The 26,006-nt window shown below is 36.0% G+C and overlaps 1 protein-coding gene across 1 annotated transcript in view; it reads right to left on the bottom strand.

Annotated features, from left to right (window-relative positions):
• Positions 1–25,766, bottom strand: part of LOC150094250 (sorting nexin-12-like) — a 60,626-nt gene extending 34,860 nt beyond the window's left edge. The window contains exon 1 of the mRNA XM_090412083.1: positions 25,491–25,766. Within this exon, the coding sequence (XP_090268209.1) occupies positions 25,491–25,661 (171 nt within the window). The 5' untranslated portion in view covers positions 25,662–25,766. The remainder of the gene's footprint in view (positions 1–25,490) is intronic.
• Between the last annotated feature and the right edge of the window lie 240 nt (positions 25,767–26,006).

Below are 26,006 nucleotides of genomic sequence, written 5' to 3'. Positions count from 1 at the left end.
CTGAGATTACCCAAACGTCCACAATTTCAAATGGCTTCCCTTTTCCAATTCCTCCAAAGAAGCTGGAAGAGATGCTAAAGTATTTACTGCAAGCAATGATTTAACAAATCTACCTTCTATCAATCAGGATACTAGATAACTTCATTCTCCAAACACCTGTGATCTTTTCTTAATCATTTCTTCCTTCAATTATAATATAGATGTTACCTCTTCTATCAGAAACAGACATAATTTGGGAAGTTTACTCTTACTGAGAACATGCCTCGGCCATTCTCAAACTTCTGTCCTCTGGTACCACAATGGCATTAAGTAGGACATCCTTTGGGATCTCTAATCTTCCTTTCCAGGGTCTGACTACTGCTTTCACTCTCTTGATCTAAACAGATGTTCTGAGTAAGTTATAGAAATTCAATGGAATAAAAGCTCTCGTTCAAGTGAGAATAAAAACAAGGCTGTCCAGGAAAAAAAAATTCAGCAAACAAGTAGCTTGACACAAGAACTTCACCAACATGCTTAACCTACACTGAAACATGATACAACTGCAGTAACAAACACCTAAAGACAGCTCACCACCTGTTATCAATTATTTTTTCTCCAACTCTTGCATAGAAGACCATAGCAAAGGATCATATAACATACCAAAAAGCAGCATTCCTGTAATCTTTCCCTAGAAAGACATCAAAACAATCTTAAATAATCTAGACACTACTATAAATGTTTGGTCCTGGTGGTATCTCCCCAACTGTGCTCAGAACTAATGCCTGTTCACACCTTAATCCTCTCTAAAATAAAGGCCATCTGCAGTCAGTTTTTTTCACAACTTGAATGTCCACCATTATATATTCACAGCAAATTTCCTATACTGCCCACCTTTGGATATATGCTACAGAAAGGTTTTAGAGAAGTCCATGCTGTTATTATTGACACTTCCAGAGCAAGTTGATCAAGTTTGTCTTTCACTTTCTGTAATTAGGGAACCAGTTTCTCTTCTGGCAATCATGAGTCATGGTAAATGGTTTCTTTCTTTGAACTTCTCTATCAATACATTAAGGCTTTTTAATGTCTGTCCTCTTTCTCCTCCACATAATTCTCTCATTAACCAAAACCACTATCTCTAATTCTATGAATGACCCTATTCCTCCTACTCATTTGATAAAGCCTGTAATACACCAATACTCCAAAATCTTCTACAGCCAGATAGGCAAAAACTATCTTTATACAGAGCAATACATACTCTATATTTAAGTTGTAAGTCAGCAGTTAAAATTGAAGGCAGTAGATGTAAAATCAGGGGTAAGAGAAGGATGCATATTATCTCCACTCTTATTCATCATCTATATAGATGGCATTATGAATGAAAATGACATTAAAGCTAATATTAAAATATGAGATATCAAAACTTAGCTCTTTGCTTTATGCAGATGATGTCATACTCCTGAACACATCCAGCGTGAGTCTCCAGCTAACTAAATTGCATAACAGCTGTAACAAATTTGGCATGAAAATCAGAATCAAAAGACCAAAACTATGAAAATAGGCAGGATCACAGAAAACTTCAGCTACACTCCCAGGAGAAAACCTATGGAATAAGTAAAATATTTCAGCTATTTAAACACAGTTTTTAGTGAAAATGGCAAATTAAATTTGGAAACAGACAACAGTATACAATGCCAAAATCAATTTATATGGGAATAAGACAAAAAATTAGCCAAAACACCAAAAATACAAGATAATGTTCAAACTAGTTTTAAGTTACAGCTCTGAGAGTTGGGTTAGAAATAAAGCACTTGATTAAAGACTAGAAACCACATATATGAGAGTTCTGAGAAAAATTAAAGGCGTGAACAGATAGTATCAATGGCAAAATCATATTACAAATGAAGATAGTAGGAAGGAACTGGACATTGTTAGCATTCAAGAATGTTCTGAGGTAGCATTGGCCACTAAGTAGAATGAGAAAGGAAAGGTTAGCAAAACAAGAATTTGGCACAAAGATGGCAAGAAGGAGACTCAGACGAAGACCGAGGTCTGAGTGAATTGATTCAGTCAGAAGTGCCTTAGAAGCACAAAACTGTAGATAAGACAATATTAGAGTGCTGACAAGTAATAGATTAATCTGGAAGAAAATTGTTGATAGTTATTTATTTGTGTGGGGTTCCCCCTTTCCTCCACTGCCCCTTAGGATTGGCTGAGCCATCTTAATGAGGGATTAAGTATGTATTTCATGACTCCAGATCCGTGTGTGTTCAGGCCAGTTTGCCTGTTCTGAGAGATGAAAAACCAAGTTTCCAGGTGAAAAAACCCTCTACCTCCATATGAGACTGGCTAACTCACCTTAATCGAAAAAGACCAGATAAAGGTTCTTCATGTCATGGATGGGAATCGAACCCAGGTCTTTCCAACCAAAGGGCTTCGTATATACCGAGTGAGCTATCGAGGCTCAATTGTTGATAGTAGATTAATAATAATATAAACTTAATCATGTAGTGCTGTCATAGTAGCCTGAACCCCCCCCCCCCTTGAAGGTACATATCAGGAAATTGATGGCAATGATCTCTCTTAATAAGAAATGAAACTAACATAAGCATGTATAGAAACCAAACCACAGAGTACTTAAAGTTTTATTAAGAATATTGAAAATTTGTTTAGAATAAATGTGTAAATTAAGAAATTAACCAATGCTAAAAGAGTCAATTAGTGATCTGCATGTTCTTATTTTGCATATATGTTACTATTAAAGTATATAATTCAATTATTCTATAGAATAATGAGATATTCTATAGAATAACTGAGTAGTTCTAATTAAAATATATAAAAAATAAATACTGGTTGGCAAAATGTTGTAATGATCTATTTGCTTACATACACATTTCATAAAACCTGACTTGTATCAGATGACTGCACTGTAGATACCATTTGAAAAGCCTTTTCCTGTTGATGCTTCTTCAGGAGAAATAAGTAATCTCTGATCTGAAGGAGGGTTGCATTTACAGAATTTAATATTTTTTGGATTTTTTGGGGGGATTGTAGCCATTGGATAAGAAATTTTTGAGAATATGTTCTCAACATATTCCCATATTCTCAACACTTTCTTAGCCAATGGCTACAATTCCCAAAAAAATGAATATATATATATATATATATATATATATATATATATTAAAATCCTATAACTGCCTCTTCCTTCAGAGTAGAGACTACTCAAGATCTGTCACCATTCCATATATTGGGACACATTCAAAAAATTAACAAAAATCTTAAGAAAATACAACCTTACAGACCACATAGAAAATTAGCATCCCTTATCTGCTCCACCAAAGACAGCCACATTCTCTAGACCTACCAGGTTTCTACCATGTTCCTTGCAGTTGCAAACTGCCCTACTATGGCCAAATAGGAAGGATGACAGCCAATATCAGAATTTCTGAACACAAAGATTATATTCGGTTCCACCAATACGGCCACTCAGGGCTTGCTGACCATGATTTGGACACACACACACCACAGGATATGCTGGAAGAAGGCCACACTATTACACCACAGCAAATACAAATATGAAAGGCTGTTCCTCAAATCTGCTTCAGCCCTGAAAAACTTTCCAAACCTCAAAAAATTTGAGTGCATGAGAATTCCCCAAATTTGGGAAGCATTAATCCTCAGCCCACTAGGGGGCACCATTTAGGACACTAGACCTGACTTTGGTTGCCTTTCTTCAGCCTCATTTGCCCAGTGTTAGTGCCTGTGTGTACATATCATTGTTTTTTTGTGATTCCTGATGATGACAATGTAACGTTGCCAAAATATGGGAAAGTATTAATTAAAGTTTTTATAATTAATATTTCAGTATACATTATTTCCTGAAAAATAACAGTTATGAGTAACCAATGTATAAGCCTATCTACCAGAAGTAGGTTTAATGAATGAAATTAAAAATAAATAAATAAAAGTAGTGAAAAGAAGGTTACTTGTGATTACGTTACTATAACATTATGGCATTCTCGTTCAAGACAAAAAAAAAACTAAATGTTCCAATGGAAGATTCAGGTACTAAGACATATCACTAAAGAGCATTGAGGTTACTGCTTTAACATATGTGACAGACACTAATGCAGTAACAGAAGTGGATGAATTGGAGGTTAGGATATTGCAGAATCTCGATGTAAATACAATGTGGGATTAGATGGAATATCAGCTCAGGTTTTGCGAGAATGTGCAAGGGAATTGGCAACACTTCTGACTAGGTTGTTTAATTTAAGTCTCAACTCTGGTAGAGTTCCAACGGAGTGGAAAGAGGGCAAAATAATTCCCTTGCATAAAGGAGGTTCTAAGACTACAGTAGCAAATTATAGAGCAATCAGTATCTCATGCATGGTGGTAAAAGTACTGAAAAACTTGGTCAAAAAGAGAATAAAAATATGATACTGTATATGAGGGGGCAATGGCTTTGTGGAATGGTCATGCCTTAGAAATTTACTGTCTTTTTATAATAGGGTAACAGCAGAGCTCGATAAAGGAAATGGCTACACTATGATTCTGCTGGATTTTTCATAGGCATTTGACAGAATACCAAATGGAACTGTTATGCAAATTAGAACAAATGGAGATGGATATGACATTAGTTATGTGAATAAAAAGGTGATTGATGGATAGACATCAAAAAGTGGTATACAGAGGAGCATAATCCAGGCAAAAGCTGGTGACTAGTGGTGTGGAACATGTTTCAGTGCTAAGACCACTACTGTAATTTGTACATAAATGATATAGGAAATAACCTGAAAGGAAATATTCAGTTGTTTGTTCTTAGATAGAGTAATGGTTAATCAAGGTGATGTAGATTTTGACAGCCTATTTAAACCATCCTTGCAGGACGATTTAAATAAGCTGTCAGTGTGGGCAAAAGATAATTGGTATCAGTTTAATATTAAGAAATATAAAGTTAATCTTTTTGGGATAAATAGATTACAAGCTGTGTATCACATTGATGGCACTGTACTCCAGGAAATAGATGAGACTAGATTTAGGGATGGTGGTAGACAGAGAGTTAAAGTTTAGAGGCCATATTGATAAAGTTACTATGGTAGCCCATAAGATTACTTGGCTATTGAAGAACACACTAACAAGTAGAGATAAGGAAGTTGTTATTCCTCTTTATAAGGCTTGATATGTCCACATCTGGATTGCTGTACTGAAGTCTGGTCTCCTGGATTTCTTGAGGATGAGGAAGCAGTGGAGAAGATTCAGATGACCAAGTGACCAAGATGGTGAGTGGTCTGTGGAATGTTCCCTATGAAGATAGATTAAAGGTGTGCAGATTACAGAAGCTGGTTGCTAAGAGAAAAAAGAGGGGATGTGATAAAAACATTTAAGTTGATTAAACGGTTTATAGGATTGATGCAGGGGAAATATTTCAGCACTTGGTTGGAGGGGACAGAACAAGGGGTCATTCCTAGAAGTTGAAGAAAGGTGTGGTTAGTAGGGATATGAGGACTAGATTTTTTATCTTGGAGAGTTGTGAATAAGTGGAATGGGTTGCCAGAGTCAGTTGTGAGTGCTTTATCTGTTATGGGTTCAAGGAGAGGTATGAGAGATTGTGTGAATAGTTTGGGTCTCCTGCGATGAGTCTTCGGATTCCATGGAGGTGCTCGTACAATAATAATAATAATAATATTTATTTGAATAGATTTAGTGATAGAATGATTAAGGAATTAAATAGTCATTATGAAAATATAACATGGCAAATATAAAGATGTATCTTGCTTTTTTTCCTTTTCTCAAAGAAAAGAAAACCCGAGAAAAACCAATGGTACTTATTTAAACTTAATAGTTTTTGTTAACTAGATTTAATAGTAGTTTTAATCACAGTATGATGGAAGGTTCAAATTTATAATGGTGTATCAAACCCATTTAACAAAATCTGTAGTGCTGAAACCGTTAGAAACTAAAAACACAAAGCAGCATGCTAAATACCAATATATTTATACTCTTTGGGATGCCCAAATTCTGCAGTCGGATAATGGTAGATAATTTTCATATGAAATAATAGAAGTTTTGCAAGAGACGTGGCCAGCTCTGAAAACTATACATTACAAACAAGGCAGTTTTGGTCAGTGTAATGTGGAAAGAGCAACTCAGAATATTGAAAATGTATTAAAAAAACATGCATGTAAGACAATATTTACAGGTAAATGGAGTAAGGCACTATCATTCACCCAGTTTATGAAGGGAGAAAAAATTATACCACTTGGGCATTAAAAAAAACTTTGTATGAAGCACTGTTTGGTACTGCATCAAAGGTAGCTACTTACTTTAGCATTACCTAAAGCTGTATATGGGAGTATAAAAGATATAGATTTAAACAATGCTTTTGGAGAGTATTCAATGGAAAATTTTTCTGATAAAGAAAACTACCAAGAAGAAAACTCTGAAATTTAATAGTGGATCCAAATGTAAATTAAAATGTAGAAATGGAGACTGCTGAAAGTTCTAGCAAAACAAAATTTGTAGCATGTTTTAAAACAGCGTTTTTCAAACTGTGGGCCATTAAATCAGTTTAGAGGGTCGCAACCAACATTTTTTAAAATGAAATATAATAGAAAATATCATCTCAGATTTTGTAGTGCACGTTGTAGCGCAATTGGAAGAACAACGGTATGTTGCACCCTTCAGTTGGAAAAGGCGTTCAAGGTTCAATTCTCATCTTGATGAGTGGAATCTTTATATGGGTTTTGTTCAAATGAAGGTGAGTTAGCCAATCTCATATGCAGGTAGCAGGGTCTTTTCTCTGGAAACTTGGGTTTTTAATCCCACATACAAGCAAATCAGACTTGAAAACACATGCAATTAACAGACAAAAAATATTAGTGGTGGTAGACAGGGTTCACGGACAATTCATCGAGAGGAAAAATCATCACGGAGGAAAATTCATCGAAAGGAAAAATTATCGCGGGGGGAAATTCATCAAAAGAAAAAATCATCGTGGGGAAAATTCATTGAGAGGAAAATTTATCGCAGGAAAAATCATTGCAGAAAAAATTCGCTGAAAGCGTTATTCGCTAGAAAATTGAAGTCGGTTTGGTTTAACACGTGTTATGTAAAGGTGTGTGATGTTTGATAATAAATTGTATTTGAGAGATACCGAGAACTCCAATGTCAGTATAGTATTAGTTTAGTTTTTTTTTTATTTGTTTCTTTTTTTTCAATAATTTCTAGATTGTATCTGAAAATAAATAAACCATTATGTATTATATTTGTAGTGTTTTTTTTAAAAGTTTTATCACATTTCAGCACATACTAGTAATGAATCTCTAAGATACATGCGACCTAAGCTGCAATTTTTTTGATCGCGACTTCTGCAGGATTAAAGAAGATACCAATGTACTTATCCATAGTTGAAATACCATACTTACTCAAATATAACTTGCCCTTGCGAATACCATACTTACTCAAATATAACTCGCACCACGCCTGATTTTACTTTTCGAAAAAAGAAATTAAAAAGTTTCGCATATATCTTGCACATGAAAAAAAAGCTTAAACATGTGCATGTTGGGGTGATAGTAACTGCTCCCGTGGTAATCAACACGCCCTCCCCAATAGCCACTATACTGCAGAGGTAAAAGAAACAATTACTTTTATTATGTCAGTGAATAAGGTATGAGCAGTCTGTGTAATATATTTCTCAACAAATACTGTAATAAGAGAAAACTTGGATAAAAACGACATTATAACTATATAATAGTTGGATATAACTATTTTCCCTAAATATTCTTAAATATGGTGCTCTTTCTCCCTCACCATCCTATCCCAGTTCTGTAACAATTAATATTCCATCTACAGAACCTGTAGTAAGAAAGAATATGAATAACTTTATATGTAAATTAAAAAAACATTTTTTTTTCACATATATCAAGCAATATATCCGTGATGAATTTTCGTGTGATTAATTTTACCCACGATTAAATTTGCAACGATGAATTACTGTCCGGACATGGTGGACAGTAGATGGTCTGTGTGTGTGTGTAGATTGTGTAGATGTCTAGATGATGATAACAGCAGTTCTGTGCAGTTAGTGGATTAAATGGTGGAGATGGAGAGTTGCAGAGTATAGTGCCCTCCTTCAATGAGTCCTTGAAGGTGTCATGTAATAATAATAATAACAATGTCGGGTGGTGTCATATCTCACATTTCCCTTCAAGAGGAAATTTGCTTGATGGCATATTGTGTCCTTCACTTCCACATTGAGTAGGTGCATTTTTACAAAGTTTTAAATATATATATATAGAGAGAGAGTGAGTAGGGGAGTGAAGAGTGGTTTCATTGCATGCAAAGGGAGATGAGTTGATTTACTGAGTGTGATGAGTATGGAAGCGGCGAATGAGTTGATGGTTTGATTCTTCAGTCTACTGCTAGACAAATGCCTCTCCATGCTTCTTCCATTTTAGCCAGTCTTGTGCATCTCTCTACCATAAATGTCCATAACATCTCATTATCTCATCATCCCATCTTACCACTGGTCTACCTGGTTTCCGATAACAAGTTCTTGGTGTATATTCTGTTGTTCTCTTTGTCCATCTGTTGTCAGACATTCTCATCACATTTCCTGCCCAGCACCATTTGTTGTCTTTTATTACTAAGATAATGTCCATTAGCTTGTTTGCTTTTTAACCCCAAGTATTATCCTTTTTATCTAACTGGATTATTCCCAAAATAGCTCTTTCCATGTTTCTTTGTATTGTTTTTAATTTCTCTAGGTATTTTTTTGTCAGAATCCAGGTTTCACTACCATGGTCACTTTTGGGAGTACAAGACTGGTTGTAATCTTTCTTTTTAGGCAGTTTGGTAAATTGCTTTTAAATATGAGAGGAACAGTTCATTTGTTTGCAGATGATGCGAAGTTGGGTAGGGCAATAGTGAATGCAGATGACGTCAAAATTTTGCAGGATGATTTGGATAGATTGGAGGTCTGGGCTAGGGAGAATGGATGTCAATTTAATGTGGCAAAATGTAAGGTTATGCATTTTGGGGTGAAAAGATGGGAGGCAGTTTACTGCATTGGTGGAACCGTGCTCCAGGAAATTGATGAGGCACAAGATTTAGGAGTGTTGGTGGATAAGGAATTGAAATTTAGGGGACACATTGCAAAAGTGGCCAAATCAGCTCATCAAATCACTTGGTTGCTGAAGAATACGTTGACAAGCAGAGACAAGCAGGTTATTGTTCCTCTGTATCGAGCCTTGATAAGACCTCATCTCGACTACTGTGCTCAGATTTGGTCACCTAGGTTTCTTCTTGATGGGGAGGAGGTGGAGAGGATCCAGAGGCGAGTGACCAAGATGATAGCAGGTCTGTGGAATGAACCGTATGAGAACAGGTTGAGGATTTGTGGGTTGCAAAAATTGGTTGATAGGCGGAGGAGGGGAGATATGATTGAGACATTCAAATTACTGAAGGGTTTCTATAAAATTAATTCAGAAGATATTTTTGAGAACAGGGCTGGTTGTGGGAGGACTAGGGGACATCCATGGAAACTGGGCAAAAGTGTGGTTAGTAAAGGTGTTAGAGCTGGGTTCTTTACTTTTAGAGTAGTGAATGAGTGGAATGCGCTCCCTGAGTCTGTGGTGGATGCTGTGACAGTGAATGAGTTTAAGGCGAGGTATGATAGATACTGTATGAATGTCGAATAGTTGTGATGAAAATGATTTGGGGCCTCCCTCGATGAGTCTAATGACTCCCTGGAGTTGCCCGTAATAATAATAATAATAATAATAATAATAATAATATCTATCTATAATGGTTAAAATTTTTCTATCCTGCTGAAAAAAAAATTTTTTTTTTAATTGAGACCTTTAATTCTTACATTAGTCTAATGTTATCTTTAATTGAATTTATAAATTAAGATTGTTATACGAAATTGTGAATTAATACCTATAATTTATTCATCACTCCGATGAAATTTACCTCTCTTTAATGCTTAGCAATGTAACATCATGTGACTCGTTCTACTTTTGAATGATCAATTGTTTGTATTCCACCTTGTATAAACTGTTCCTATCAAGCCAGTGAAGATAGTCTGTTAGTTTCAGACTGAAATATTTGGCAAACATTAAAATATTTTTGTGTTAACATGTTTATAATTCTTATTATATTCTATTGCTGTTCTTATCATTTTGTATTGAAATGTCTTATATCTTGTCTTATCTTTTTCCTGATTGTTTTGCAAAGTTCAATATATTCTGTTTCTTATACCATGTGCATTTGTTTCATGTTTTTTCTTTTTTCTATTAGGTCTTTAGTTTCCTTTTTTTGATTAGTCTATTTTTGCTCTTTTTGAATACCCAAATAAATGTTCAACGTTCTTTATAATACTTTTTGTTAAGATACTGTTGAAATTTTCAATATTTGAAATCGGGTCCATTTTTTCATCTTTTTTCTAAATTGACCTGAAATTCTTCTTTTTTTCATTTGCAATATTTTTAAGATGTTTCTGGTTTTCTTTTTTCTTTATCAATTTTTGTCTTTCCATTCTTGGGTTTATTACAAAAATCATAGAGATCATAGATTAGTCTGATCTTTGCTTAATCTTACTTTGTTTATAAATATGTCTTGTGCCATATATGGTTTATCTGTTAATATATAATCAATTTCATTCTTGTGTGTTTTCAGGTTTCTTTTTGAAAAAAGTATTCATTATTTTTAGATTTCTTTCTTTTGCAAATTCTACTAACATTTCTCCCCTTTCATTTCTGGTGTCAATACCATTAATTTCCACAGATGCTTCATTTGGGTTTTTATTTTTTCCTACCTTTGCATTGAAATCTTCCATCAAAATATTAAAATGTTTATCATTTTCTAGAAGATGATGCATTTGGTTATAAACAAGTTCTACTTTTCATCTGTGTAGCTACATGTATAGATAAACTTACACTATTTTTATTGTATATCTTCTATTTAGTCTTATGATTTGGCAGATTCTTTCTGCATAGAGGACTTAATAATATAACTTTCCAATGTATTAATTCAAATTATACAGGTAATTCTAACTCAATTAACCAAAAACAAACAGAAAAAAAAAAGCAACTAATCCCCATATTATGCTAATCCATAGCCATTTTGGCAATAATTACAGCTAATCAAAAGAATATAATGCAATAAATACACATTTAATACACTTTATTTCTACAATGCATTTTGGCACATTAATTCAATCTAATTTGGTCCAAATACAAGCTTTGATGACTGAACACACACATACACACACACAACTGACCGTGGGTTCAAATCCCAACATGAGCACTGATGTTTGTGAATATCTTAAAGTTAACAGATGTTATTTTATTAGCCTAGTATAACACAACCACTCTGCTTACTGAAGGCCTGAACTAGCTCGAAAAAGTTTTTCTCTCAATAGAGAAACCCTGCTGTGGCAAGGTTTGTAGATTAATTACCCTGAACCTGCCCTTATTAGTGCTAAGGCACTATATATTATGCATTTTTTTTTTTTGTGACATCCACCCATGAAAGGTTGTAAACCTACAGTACATTAGTACTTGGGGTGAGCAAAATGGTTTTTTTTTTGTATTTTTATTTAATTATATATAATTGTTTTTGTGTAGCTCAGTGGATGTGGCGTTTGCACACCATCGCGCTAGGCCGCACGAAGGAAGTCTGGTTTCGAGTCTAGTCGGCGACTAGAGGAAATTTTTCTAAGCCTTTTTTCGACCGGTTCCCGAGTTAGTCGATCTCTGGCACGAGCAAGCAGGTTTTTCCTCCTGGAAACTCGGGTTTTTCGTCCTGTAAACTCAAGAAAATCGACCGTAGAACCCACATTATTTCAGACATTAAATATATTGTGTTAGGGTTAGAGACCACGAGATGGCGGCACATTTGAGCCGTCTCTCTTCACTGCGTACCGCTTAATTAGTGATAGCCTTGGGCCATCTGTCTCTGATTGGGTACCAGTGGAGATTGAACTGCCCACTCAGTCTCCAAAAGTTAGATAGGGCTAAATGGCCTCGCCTACTCCCGTATATACGGGAATAAAAAGGCGTTAGCAGATTTTTTTTTTTTTAATTGTTTTTGTATTTTTTTATATAATCCAGATAACAGTGCTCTAGAGACCAAATATAAAACTTTTTCATCCCACTTCAGGCCTCTAATAAACAGAGTAGTGATCTTATACCAGGATATGAAATTCATTCCTATGGTGTCTAGATCATTTTTGCAAGATTCACATAAAAAATTTTAAAAAATATTCAGTCTATCTCTTCCCCCCCCCCTACAAAAAAGAGAGTAAAAGGTCAGCCATCAAACTATCATCCTATTATTCTTATCACAATTTTCCTACAACAACTTCCTTACTACCTAGAAGTTTATAAATAAGCAACTGATATGTATTATGCCATTTTCACTGCACTCCAGATCTCCTAAGCAACCTAATTCACCCCTGGACACAAGTTGGTTTTGAAATACTTGTGTGGTTGCTCTTGACATTTCAAGATATTTTATTGAATCTGTAAACGAGGTCTACTTTCTGCCTTTACACTAGGTTGCCATTTTCCTCTCTAGTCATTCACAAACATCAACAAACATCACAGGATGATTCCCTCTTGACAGACCTCACCACTAATGTCTGAGGATTTTACACTCATTTATACTCTTCATCCTATACATTAATCACTTTTTCTCACTAACCTCAAATCTTATCTGTTGTTTTTGCTAGTGATAATACTGCACTCTGCTTCTTCATTAGATAAACCATCATCAGCAGCATTTTCTCCCACTGCTGGATGAAGGCCTCCTTCAAAGTACTCCATTCAATCCTATCTTGAGCTTTTCTATGCCACTGAATTCCAGCCATCTATTTAATCTACCCTCCCATAATCTCTTTAGTCTTGCTATAGCACTCTTTCCATTCCTAGGAAACAGATGATACCATTCTGATAAACTTTGTCCATTTTTGAGTGTTAATTCTTGCTATATGACTTGCCCATTGCCATTTGAATCTTTTAATGGTTGTTAAAATGTCTCTCACCCTAGTCTGAGCTCTGATCCCAGCACTTTCTAAGACAGAGAGACAATACTGAGTAATGATCTTTCCATGTTCAAAGTTCATGTTTCACTTCCTTATGTCATGATTGAAAGTATATATAACTGTCAAATATTTTTCTTTTAAGACAGATTGGGATATTTCCTTTGAGTGCTTCAAGATATTTTCCAAACTTAATTATACTTAATAATAATTCTACGTATAATTTCTTTTTCACAGTCTCCTTCTACTGTAATCTTTTGTCCTAGGAAAAACTTAGGAAGCTACTGTATCAATTTCCTGGTGTGTTTCATTTGTATCAGCTTTTTAGTGATGTATTTTTTATACATTTTTTTTTTGTCTCGGTATTGTTTATATTTAATCCTTTCTTTTTTATCTTGCTGCATTCAATTCATTGATAGTTTGTTAAAGTCCTTTTTGCAGAGTTTTCCAAAAGAACAATGTCATCAGTAAATCATAGGTGATTTAGTTCATTCTCATTTACCATCATTCTTCTATTTTTCCAATCCAGGTTCATAAAAATTTCTTCTAGTGCTGTAAATAATTTAGGTGAAATTGCATCTCTTAGTCTAACTCACTTTTTTTTTTAAAGGGAATTTCATATTTGTGCTTGATTTTAAAGCTGTCGAATTTTTATATATATATATGGCTAAGTATATCAATGTAAGTTTCTTCAATTCCTTGATTCTTAAGGGCTTCTCAAATAGCTAATGTTTAGATTGAATCAAATGCCTTTTCAAAATCAATAAATACCAAACCTCAAGGGTTTTTCGTATTCATTTGTCTTTTCAATGACTTGTCTTATTACATTGTATATGATCAATAGTCTATAATTTTTTCTAAATTCTGCTTGTTCTGGAGGCTGGCAAAAATCTAGTTTATTCTATATTCTGTTGCTAATAATTCTTATAAAATTTTTGTATAGTATTGAAAGGAGACTAACAGGGCACAATTTTTAATATCTTCTCTGTACTATTTTTTTTAAAACTATAATAAGGATATCAGTATTCCAACTCTTTGATATTCTCTTCTGTCTTAGGAACGATGTATAAATTTTATTTAACATAGTCATCACTGGTTCACCACCTGCTTTCAGAACTTCTATTGGTAACTCATCTTCACCTGGTGTCTTTCCATTACTCATGCTACCCACTACATACTGAACTTCTTTTAAAACATCAGGGCATATTTCTTTCTCTTCCATTTGGGGTATTATATTTTTGTTTTCATATTGATTTAAGTCTTGGGAATCATCATGTAATTTAGCATAAAGGGATTCTATTCTTCTGGATCTGTTCTTTATCTTTAATTAGTACTCCATTTTCATCTTTAAGAATGATTAATTTACTTTGTCTTATGGACAACTCTCCTCTCATTCCATTTAGACTCATACTGTTTTCTATTGTAATTCTGATTTTCCTTGTGCTGAAGTTTCTAATTTCTTGTGGCATCCTTTACCTAACTGTTTCACATAGCTCTGAGAATTCTATTACACTTATTTTAATGCTTCTAATATTTAGTCTCAGTCACTGAAACATCTTCAGGCATCATTAAAACCAACTAATAGAGACTACAATCTCTGTTCCAGTATAATCTCTCTTTCAACAGAACTCGATCATATACACAATACCTTCCTAGCCAATGGCTACAGTGTTACAGAATTAAAAAATTAGTCAATCCTCCAACCAATCCTTAGCCATCCCTTCAAAAGGATTTCAGAAATGCCATTACCATCCCCTGTTCAGGGTACATTAGAAAAACATAGCCAGGTCTTTAAAAAAGTACAAACCTCTACACAGCTTTTAAGTCTCACTGGAAACGTGCTGCCCTTATCCATTCTACCAAATATCACGTCCCCCCCCTCTCAGTGCCTGGAGTATATGAAGTATCCTGTTCCTGCAAGTTGGCTTACTTCGGACAGACGGAGGTAGATCAGCCACTATCTGTTTAGACAAACACAAAAATTACATTTGCAATCACGACTATGGTCAATCTGGTCTTGCAGACTATGTATTGGATGCCACTCATAGGATCCTCCGAAAGAAAACCACCATGCTCCATCACAGTAAATTTAGAAAAGAAAGACTATTTTTGGAATCTGCAACTCCACTCAGAAATCAAATTTAAATAAAATGAGTACAAAAAAACCTTGCCAAAATTTGGAAAACATTAATCATTAGAGGTCCCAATTTACATCCTAGGCTGCCTACAAACATCCATAAAGAGTGGACGTTTGTAGATAGTAAGTGTTATTTGTATCCCTGAAGATGTGTCAGTGACTGAGATGAATACTGGAAGCATTAATGTGTTTTTAATCTTTTCTTCGTGCTGTCAATGCTCCATTATCTCCAACATGATGAACTTCTCTTTCTGATCTGTTTTTTTTTTCAAGAGCTAGTAAATGGATAGAGGGCCTTTTACTTTTGATCAGTTTCTGCCTTTCCTATCTTTTGTTGATAACAATTTTTGATCTCCCTAATCTGTGGTCACTACTTGTAAAAAGCACAATCCAGTATCCAATTATGACAATTTTGATGAATCAAGGCCTATGAAAATAAATAGAAAAAGGCAGAAACAAAAAATGCCACTGAGAAAGTGATTAGAGAAGACTACTCCAAATCGGCGAATAGTCCGTTTTTTCCCCCTTGTTTTTCTATGTATTTGAGTGTTAAATTGTTTCTCTGAATAAAAGTGTACTTCAGTGGTTGTTTTTTGGAAGTTAGTTGCTGTCGTGATATAATATACTTTGGTTACTGTCGGAATCGAATGCATAACGGTGGAAGGACAAAACGAAGCTAGGTTTTCATTACTGTATTTAGTTATATTTCATTTTATTTAGTGTGCTTAAATGTTTTCTTTTGCTTGTAATTGTTTGTACTTTTTTTCTTATTTATTTAATGGAATTTATTAATTGAATAATTAATGATTACGTATACTTGGCAGTAAGGAATGATGGCGGATTCAGCTGCAGTCGCAAGTGGCGTATCGCCAAGTCCTCCGTCATTTAAGAACTCTATTATAAGCAATATCATAAGGGACTTTGTGGCATGCAGTACTTGCGGGATATATGCGTCTCGGGAATTGGATATGTGGCTTGTAAAAGAGAGCAGAGAGCATATGTGGGCAAAATGCAGGCAGTGGGAGGAAATAAGTGCATTCAAAATATCAATATCCGACCTTGTTGCTCCAGGAACGGGGAATGAATGTAGGAAGACAAGTAGTGTGATAGGAGAGAATGAAAAAAATATATATATGAATGAGAAAATAATAGTTGATAGTGTGGAAGGCGTGAGTGACTGTGAAAGTTTAGGAGATGGTTTTGTTTGGGAGAGTGAATTTAGATTAAGATTGACTGACCTACAGAGGGAGATAGATGAGCTGAAAGAGGAGGTGGAATGTCTTGTGAATGAGAGCAGAAGTATAAAAGATAAGATTAGGAGAATGGAAGAGATAAATGCAAGTGGAATCAGAGTAGGGGAGAGAGAGAATTTTGGGAGCATTAGAAGAAGAGAGAAAGGAAACAGTAGAAGAGAGGGAATGAGTGAGAGGTATGGGGGTGCTAGAAGAGGAGAGAATGGAAACAGTAGAAGAGATGGAATGAGAGAGAGAGGTATGGGAATGCTAGAAGACGAGAGGATGGAAACAGTAGGAGAGATGGAATGAGAGAGATATGGAAGTGCTAGAAGAGGAGAGAATGGAAACAGTAGAAGAGATGGAATGAGAGAGAGAGGTATGGGAATGCTAGAAGACGAGAGGATGGAAACAGTAGGAGAGACAGAATGAGAGAGGGATATGGAAGTGCTAGAAGTGGAGAAAATGGAAACAGTAGGAGAGAGGGAATGAGAGAAATGTATGGGAGTACTAGAAGAGGAGAGAATGGAAACAGTAGGAGAGAGAGGTATGGGAATGCTAGAAGAGAGAATAGCAGTAGAGGAGAGGGAATGAGAGAGACCTATGGGATTGAAAGAAGAGGAGAGAATGGAAACAATAGGAGAGAGAAAATGGTAAGAGGTATAATGTATGGCGACTCAATGATTCGTGGTGTTCAAGATAGGATGCATGAGGAATGTTTGTCAGGAGGAACAATAGAAATGGTGGCTATGGCAATTAAGAGAGGTGAAAGGGTGGAGGAGATGACTGTGATGGTATGAACAAATGACTTGAGTGGTAATGTAAGTCGGGTGGCGAGAGATATGAGATTTTTGCTTGAGGCTGTACGGAAGAAGACAGAGAGAGGAAAAATAGTGTGCGTGTTGCCCAGGTATGATAATGATGAGCTGAGCAGAAGAGCGGTGATATTGAATGGCATAATAGTGAGAATGTGTGACAAGAGAGGACTGGTATATGTGGATGCTTGGAGTGCATTTGAGGAAAGAGAGGAACTGTATGCGAGAGACCGCTTACGTTTGAATGAGGAAGGACGTAGGCATCTGGAGAGATTGCTGTTCTGAACGAGTCAGTGTGTCCCAGGGAGGATGATAGCAGGGGGCCTCTTGTGGGAATGGATACTTGGGAGAAGGGAGACGACATCAGGTAACACTGAGCCCAGTGGAGTCTAGAAGGGGATAATGCTAGGTATAGAAACAATGGCATTTTTATGCTTTACACTAATGCCAGGAGTATCTGGAATAAGGGAGAGGAATTGGTGGCACAGATAGCATCAGCCTGGCCAAAAGTTATTGGGATCACTGAGACGTGGTTGACAGAAGGGGATATAATAACAGGAATAGAAGTCGCTGGATACAGCATTTTTTGTCAGGATAGGAGGGGAAAGCGTGGTGGTGGGGTACTGCTTATGATAAGTGATGACCTATGTCTTCTAAGAGTGGAGACTTTGGAAGGAAGTGAGACAAATGATTTTGAGATTATATGGTGTGAGGTAGAGGTAGGCAAGACAGGATATTTAGTGGGGTGTTGCTACAGACCCAGGAGCACAGAGGATGGGGACCAGGAGATGTTTAGACAGTTAAGTTTGGCAAGTGCAAGAAGAATGATTGTTATGGGAGATTTTAACTACAGTAGTATAAATTGGAGAGAGGAAGATGCATGTAGTAATAGGGGAATGGAATTTCTAGAATTCTTGAGGGACAAATGTCTTAGGCAACATGTAACAGAGGGAACAAGAGGTTCAAGAGTTTTGGATTTGGTTATAGCATCAGAAGAGCTGATAATAACTGAGATGACATCTCTCCCACCAGTTGGAGAGAGTAACCATATGGTTTTGACTAGGAAAATGAATAGACATGCAGGAGTATCAAAGAGATGGGAACTTATGTGGAATTATAAAGCAGGTGATTATAACAGTCTTAGACGTCAACTTTGGGAAGTTTCATGGAGGGAGGAATTGGAAAGCCAGGATATCATTATTGCATGGGAAATTGTGAAAGAATATTTGTTAGCAGCAATGGTAAGTTGTATACCACGAGTGAAGAAGAGGACACAATTTGGAGTAAAGTGGATGACAAACAATATTAAACAGGAATTGCATGCGGAAAAGAGGCTATGGAAGAGACATAAGGAGACAGGTGAAGGGAAGTTGCATGAAGAATATAAGATGCAGGCCAGAAGAGTGACTAGTGTGATAAGGAAAGCAAAACTGGAATATGAGAGGGGATTGACCCTAAGATCCAAAGAAAATCCTAGGGAATTTTTTAGCTATGTGGCCAGTAGGAGGAGAAATGACTGTGAAAGAATGATATTGTGGGATAAAAATGGGAATAGAGTGACTGATGCAGAGGACATAGTGGAATTGTGCAATGAACACTTTATTGGAGTATTTCATCCTAGAAGAGTCAGTTTTAATGCTAGAGGGATAGGGCTGGTTCGAGGTTTAGAGGTACAGGAGGAGAGTGTGTTTCAGATACTGAGTACTCTGGATGTCAGTAAAGCTTTGGGACTGGATGGTATTTCACCACAAGTTTTGAGAGAATGTGCTAGGGAACTGGCAGTGCCTTTAACCTGGCTTTTCAATGAAAGTCTGGCTGCAGGAAAGGTGCCCAGGGAATGGAAGGAAGGTAAGATAGTGCCATTGCATAAGGGTGGTAACAGACTGGAAGTGTCTAATTATAGGCCAGTCTGTGTGTCATCAGTAGTTGTTAAGAACTTGGAGAAAGTAGTGAGGGACCGTATACAGCATTGGACAGATGAGGGTAATGTTATCTGTGATAGTCAACATGGATTTGTGAAAGGGCGCGCTTCTTTTAGCAATATGCTAGCTTTTTATAATTAAGTTACAAGAACATTAGATGAGGGAAAGGCATATACTGCAATTTTCTTAGACTTAGTGAAGGCATTTGACAGGGTGCCACATGATAAGCTGATATTTAAGTTGCAGCACATGGGCCTGGATGTCAGATTGGTCAAATGGATTCAGGATTGGCTGTCTGATAGATATCAGAGAGTTGTGCATGGTGGAGCAGTTTCAAGGAGGCAGAGGGTTACAAGTGGGGTCCCACAGGGCTCAGTACTAGGACCTATATTGTTTAACCTTTATATCAATTACATTGCCAGTGGATTGCAAGGGGATATTCAGTTGTTTGTGGATGATGCGAAGCTGGAAAGGATTATTAGTAATAGTGCAGATGTGGTAGCCCTGCAAGAGGATTTGAATAAGCTAGATAGATGGGCAAATGAATGGGGTGTCAGTTTAATGCAGCAAAATGTAAGGTCTTGAGGTTTGGGAAACATCAATGGGATGCTGCATTCTCTATGGGAGGAGTTATACTGGAGGAAGTAGGGGAGACAAGAGATCTGGGGTTGATGGTTGATAGAAACCTGAAATTTAGGGGACATATTGCAAAGGTGGTGAAGGTAACAAAGAGGATTACTGCAATTATGAGAAGGACACTGACCTGCAGAGATAAAAGGGTTATCATTCCGTTGTATAAGTCTCTGATCAGACCACACTTAGACTATTGTTCTCAGATTTGGTCCCCAGGATTTGAAGGGGATAAATTAACTGTGGAAAGGATACAAAGATGGATGACAAAGATGGTTTCAGGACTGTACAAGGATAGTTATGAGGATCGGCTGAGGGAATGTGGACTGCAGAGTTTGGTGGATGGAAGAAGGAGAGGTGATATGATTGAGACTTTTAAACTGTTGAGAGGTGGTTACAGGGTTGACACTGGAAAGTTCTTTCGCTTGGTTGAATGGCAGGAAGGAGTGATGACAAGGAGCCATCCCTGGAAATTGCGAAAGGAAACTGTGAGTGGGAGGGTGAGGAGTGGTTTCTTTGCGTGGAGAGTGGTTGAGCCGTGGAATGTATTGCCTGGAGTGGTGAGAGCGAGAACGGTCGATGAGTAGTTTAAGGAGTGGTATGATAGACTTTGTGTTTCTTAGGAAGGACCTCCCACAATGAGTCCTTTGACTCCATCGAGGCCTGAATAATAATAATAATTTCTTCACTTCCTCTATGCATGTAAAAACATTAACTGTTAGCATCTATATAGAATTCAGCTTCAAATGTAACCAGGCGTGGGAGCAGTAAATTTTTAACTAGTTTGCTAAAAAAAAAAAAAAAAAACCATGCAGGGATCTTCCTTTGTGAGAATTACAACTCCCTGAAAGTATAAATGAATTCCATTGTCAACAAACATCACTTAATTTTTCCTGGGCTGCTTCTTAGGGCAAATGCCCTTATCAGGATCACAATTCTAGAAACAGGAAAGGAAGCATAAAAGTTCCTGAAATAAGTGTGTTCTGGCTGGATTTTCTGTATTACCATACACAAGCTTATAGTCAAATGCAGCTAGCCATTTGTGCTTCAATCCACATATAGCATCATGCAGACTTAAGCACATGCTTCCATATACAATTTTTAGCCACTGTCAATTTAACAACTAGCTTGCAAAATTATTGAAAATTTAATAATCAGCTCACGTAAGCAGGCTACAGCACACCTTAGCTCAGGGTTATGTTTGATTTGCAACCTTTCATGGGTGTGATTCATAAAAAAATATACTGGACCATTTCTCATTCTCTTCCTCTATTTCTGTTCTTTGGAACAACCCTCCTGACACTGTTTTCCTGAAGGACTGCAATCACCAGCTATTTAAGAAACACATCAACATCAATACTGTTCTTTCGATACATCAATACTTTATCTCATTTACACTACATTACTGTGAAGTTTTGAACAGCTTCTCTTGACGCTTGGGTCTTTTTTTGGAAGATCTGGAAAAGATCAGATCTTTTCCAGATCTACCAAACTTGAATATAGATTCCTGTTATATTCCAATGACTTTTCAATCACTAGTCTTAAGTGAAAATCTAGTCCTAACTGTCCATGTGTGACCTGAATCCTCCTCCTCCAAATTTCTCTTCCACAATTTTTCTCATCTTCTTCACCAGTATGCTCCACCATCTCACAAAAATAATGTACAGGCATCTCCATAAGTCTGAAGACATCTATGGAGGCCCACACCACCCATTAATTCACATAATGCCTATGACATCTCTCCTTAAACTCATTCACTTACAAAATACTCAACTATTCAACTCATTTACTACTCTCCAAATGAAATCTCATTCCATGGCCTTGATAACCATACTCTTTGCTATCTTCACATTCATTGTAAAATATCTTCTAGTTCTATCCTATAAAAACTCCTTTAATAACTTACATTTATATCTTATCTCTCTCTCTCATTTTTCATCTTTCAACAAATTTTGTAATCTATAAACTTTCAGTCTTTCCCCAAAAGGAATATTCCACAAATCTGTCATCACTTTATTAATTCCCTTTTGAATCCTTTCTGCCACTTTCTCATTCTCTAGAAATCCACATGACCAAATATGAGCACAGCAATTGTCTAGATGTGTTAAAACCTTATAAAGAGGGGCATTTCCTCATTTCTACTTATCAATGTGTTTTCAGCATCCAAATAGTTCTAATCGCTATTCTGTCCTCCTTTTCAATGTTACCTGAACTTCATTTTTTTTTTTTTTCACACCACAACCACCAAATTACTAGAACCTCAAATTTCTTACAGTCCAGCTGAAATGCAATGTAATATGCAGCTTAAAATATTTTCATCCTAAAGTGCACCTTACACTTTGGCCCAATGAACTAGCAACCACCCTTTGCATATCTAATCACTCTCTTTAAATCATTCTGAAGGTCCTCAATAATACCTGTATTATCTAGTGCTCTCTCTCTCTCTCTCTCTCTCTCTCTGTAGTTTAACATCAAATTGGATTCTGCAGAAGAGAATAAGAAGAGAATTGATAAAATTCTTAACATAAAGATAACACACCAGAACAACAATTTCAGCAAGCCATATCTGTTTGAAATAATCTACAGAAATATAGCATCAAAACCATCTTTAAACCCCTGTAAAATTAAAACATGTATTCAGCTCATCCAAGGACCCCTCCACCCACTTCTTAACTGCAGGAGTATACCAAATTAAGTGTACATGTAACCTCTCATGTGTTGATGAAACTGGATACAGATTTGAAATGAGAAAAGAACACCACAGACATATCCATTTTATCTACCATGCAGAAAAGTAGCCTTTCCAATCATGCTTTGGAAACATTCCATAGAACTGATTAGAAAGGCACACTCAACTTTTACATCTAATCAGAACAATGCTCAAAAGAAAATTTAAAGAAGCATACCAGACTTGCATAAAATTGAATCTAAACAAAAATAATTGTCTTAAAATTTCCAAGGTTTGGTCAACACATACCCAGCCTTACAAAAACTGACACTCCTTATTGCCTAAAATACCAAACTGTGGTGATAGCAGTCTAAAATCGTCCAAATTCTACAAATTAAGGTAGTGGGATCTCATCAGCTATAGGCTACTCTGATTTTGAAAGGTCTGCAATAGATTACTATTGCAATAGAAGAGCTGAAGAGATTTTTTTCAGTAATTTTGTACAAATTCCAATTTCCACCCAAACAAAACTAGGAAAATACAAGCAAAGGATATCAACTAAAAACAACTATTAATAACAGGACTTCAAAGAATTAATTTCTTAACTGAGTTCAAGTGATTAATTTTTAATTTCATTTATTTTCAATAGTTCATGCTGGGCAGGTAAGTGTTACATATTGTAGCCTACAGTTATAGTTGCTTTTATGTAGCATGTGTGTGTATACACTCCAGAAGTTGATCTTAATATAAGGGTCAAAACAAATATAATTAAATTTTTTTAAATCATTTAACCCAAAATGGTAATTGATTCTACAAATCCAATATAACAAAAGCTTAATGAGCTGGTTGATGAATTTTTAGTCAAATCAAACTAACCAATCCGTTGTGACATTTGTATATGTGATCATCAAATAATAATAATAATAATAATCATCAAAAAAATAATAATAAAAAAACCTACATTCATTATTCTTTCATTCTCTTAATTTGCCTTAAGGATGTCTACACACATTCATCCATCAAATTCGCTCCACACATCTACAAATCACTTATAATTTCTTTTGCTTAATCTGTGCAGAAGTGTACGCTTAGAAAAATCTGAAGGCACACGTCAAACAAAATATGAGAAAATGGGTAGAATAGTCTGTTACAGAGAGAGAAATCATCAACTATCCAGTCTGTTTTCCTCTGGATAGTATCAAGCATTTTTGATAAAATTTGGGTGGACATTCCAAATATGAGAACCGTATTCTAAGGTAGGTTGTATACATATGGAATTTGTCAAGGATTGACAGTTGCACAGATAAGTTTTTTTGACTCCTGAATGAAAAAGGAACCAAAGGAAGAATCTACAGACAAGTTTTTATAACAGTCTAGAGATGAGAAACAGAAAAGAGGAGACATCTGATCTTGCTTGGAAATCTGGATATTAAAAGGGAGAAGTGAAATGAGATCTTTCTTAAGCGAAAGAAGCCTCACTGAGTAGCAAGAATATCAGTGTTCAAGGCAATGACTACAGAAAATCTATCTTGATTCTTGCTGTTTTTAAATAAAGGACAATGTGACCAAGGCTGTAAAGTTAGTCTATTGTTTCTGTTATTATGGTGTATGTGTGCACACAAACATTTCTGGTCAGCTTGCCTGTTTATCAGGGATGAAAAACATACCTGAGTCTCAAAGAAGAAACATGAAACTGGCTTAACTCACTTCCAAGTGAAAAGTCTTATAAGGAGTTCCTTGCATTATAGACAAAGATTTTCCTCCTGGAAGCTATGGTTTTTCATTCTGCAAAACAGGCAAACCAACCAGAACACACACACATACACCCAACATAACACCCTGGCTTCATAGCCTCAGTTGTTCTGGCTGTAATTTGAAGACATAATACACTGGTCTCATAGCCTACAGTGCTTTGGAGTAATTCAAAAACAACCAACCAATCCTAGATAGTATTCAAACCAGTCTTTTTCACCAAAGGGCATCCTCATTACTGACCAAGTTATTGAAGTCGGCAATTTTTGAGAATGTGTGTGGAAACAAGAAATGAGTTTAAGTTGCAATTTAGTGAATACTATCTCATAATAAGAACCTTCCACAATGTCTTTATTCTGTAGATGTGTATGTATGGGGGGGGGGGAATGCATGTGTAACTACTAAGCCTCCATAGCTCACAGTTGGTATAAATGATTCCTTTGGATGGAAAGAACCAGGTTTAATCCCATCTATGATGTGAAGAACCTTTATCAGGTCTTTTGAATCAAATGGTGAATTACTAGATCTCATACAGAAGTAGTTGGTTTTTCTCCCAAAAATTCGAATTTTTTTGTCCCTTAAAACAGACAAACTGGCCCTATGAACACAGATCTGCAGTCATAAATATTTGCCCTTTGGGGGATGAAGCAGAGGAGTGGTCAGGTTGAGGAGTCAGGGGACTCTACCCATCTTAAGGGACAGTCAGGTTGAAAGAATAAGAAATATCTCTGTGGTTATATATTTCAACTATTATTCATTTCATAATAATGTCTACAACACATGGTCCATTAAAATCATTAACCTCAACAGAGGGTGAGAGGAGAGAGAGAGAGAGATAGGGGTTCATTTTTGAAGAGTTTGAAATTTCTAATGTAGGAGATTATTGAAATGGGGAGGAATGGAGTATACTATCATTAGCAAAACTATTGACTGTATTTGGAGAAGTAGAGAAGGTCCCTTTACAGAAGTAAGCAATAGTGTAGCTCATACAAAAAAAAAAAAAATTGGCTTCAAAGTGATTAACAGTTCATGCACATCTTAAAGCTGTTGAGATTCTGGAGATACGAATTTGAGTGACTGACGAAATTCTGAAAACTGCGGCAAATTAAATGAGATAATTAATCTGGAAGCAAGCCACAACTTTATGTCCATTAAAAAGAACGGCCATTCCATTCGATAATCTCCCGCTGCAAATGTCAAAATTCATACGAGCGCATTAAAGAAAAGTAGTACTTGTACAGCTCGACCGTTAAAAAAAAAAAAAAAAATCAAAACCGCGGAATAAAAGCAACGACAATGCTACCTACCCTCATTCTCACTTCATAGTCGCTATATCTTTTTCTTGCTACTCCATGAGTGATTGGATTTACTACATCAATCTCCAGAAAATTGGCAGGAGCAGCATAGGCATCATCAAGAGTTTGTTTTTTGGGTTGAAGCCGCCGAGTGGATTCTTGAGGAGGCCCTTCTGTCATCATGGTTACATAAGTACGTTAATAACAACGATGTAAAATTATTTAGATATGTGTTAAATCGCACACTTATTTTATTTTATTTTCATAATATGACAGCACGCAATACACGGCGCCATCACGATTGAATAAATATAGCTTAGATGGCGCTTTGCTCTGGACATAAATGCTCTTCCCTCTTGAAAAAAATGAAATATTTGGAAACCGCTTAACACTACTAATATAAGCCATTAATAACTTTCTAAAGTAGTGTATAAATACGGTGACCATATTTTTTTTTTGAGAAAATAAAGGACAAATAATAAATTATTATTATTACTATTATATGACATCTCCAGGGAGGTCCAAAGA

The sequence above is a fragment of the Typopeltis vanoorti genome, chromosome 22 (assembly GCF_054136105.1).
Source record: "Typopeltis vanoorti isolate ZY-2024b chromosome 22, IOZ_Tvanoo_1.0, whole genome shotgun sequence".
NCBI lineage: Eukaryota > Metazoa > Arthropoda > Arachnida > Uropygi > Thelyphonidae > Typopeltis > Typopeltis vanoorti.
This window is presented reverse-complemented; position numbering and strand designations above follow the sequence as displayed.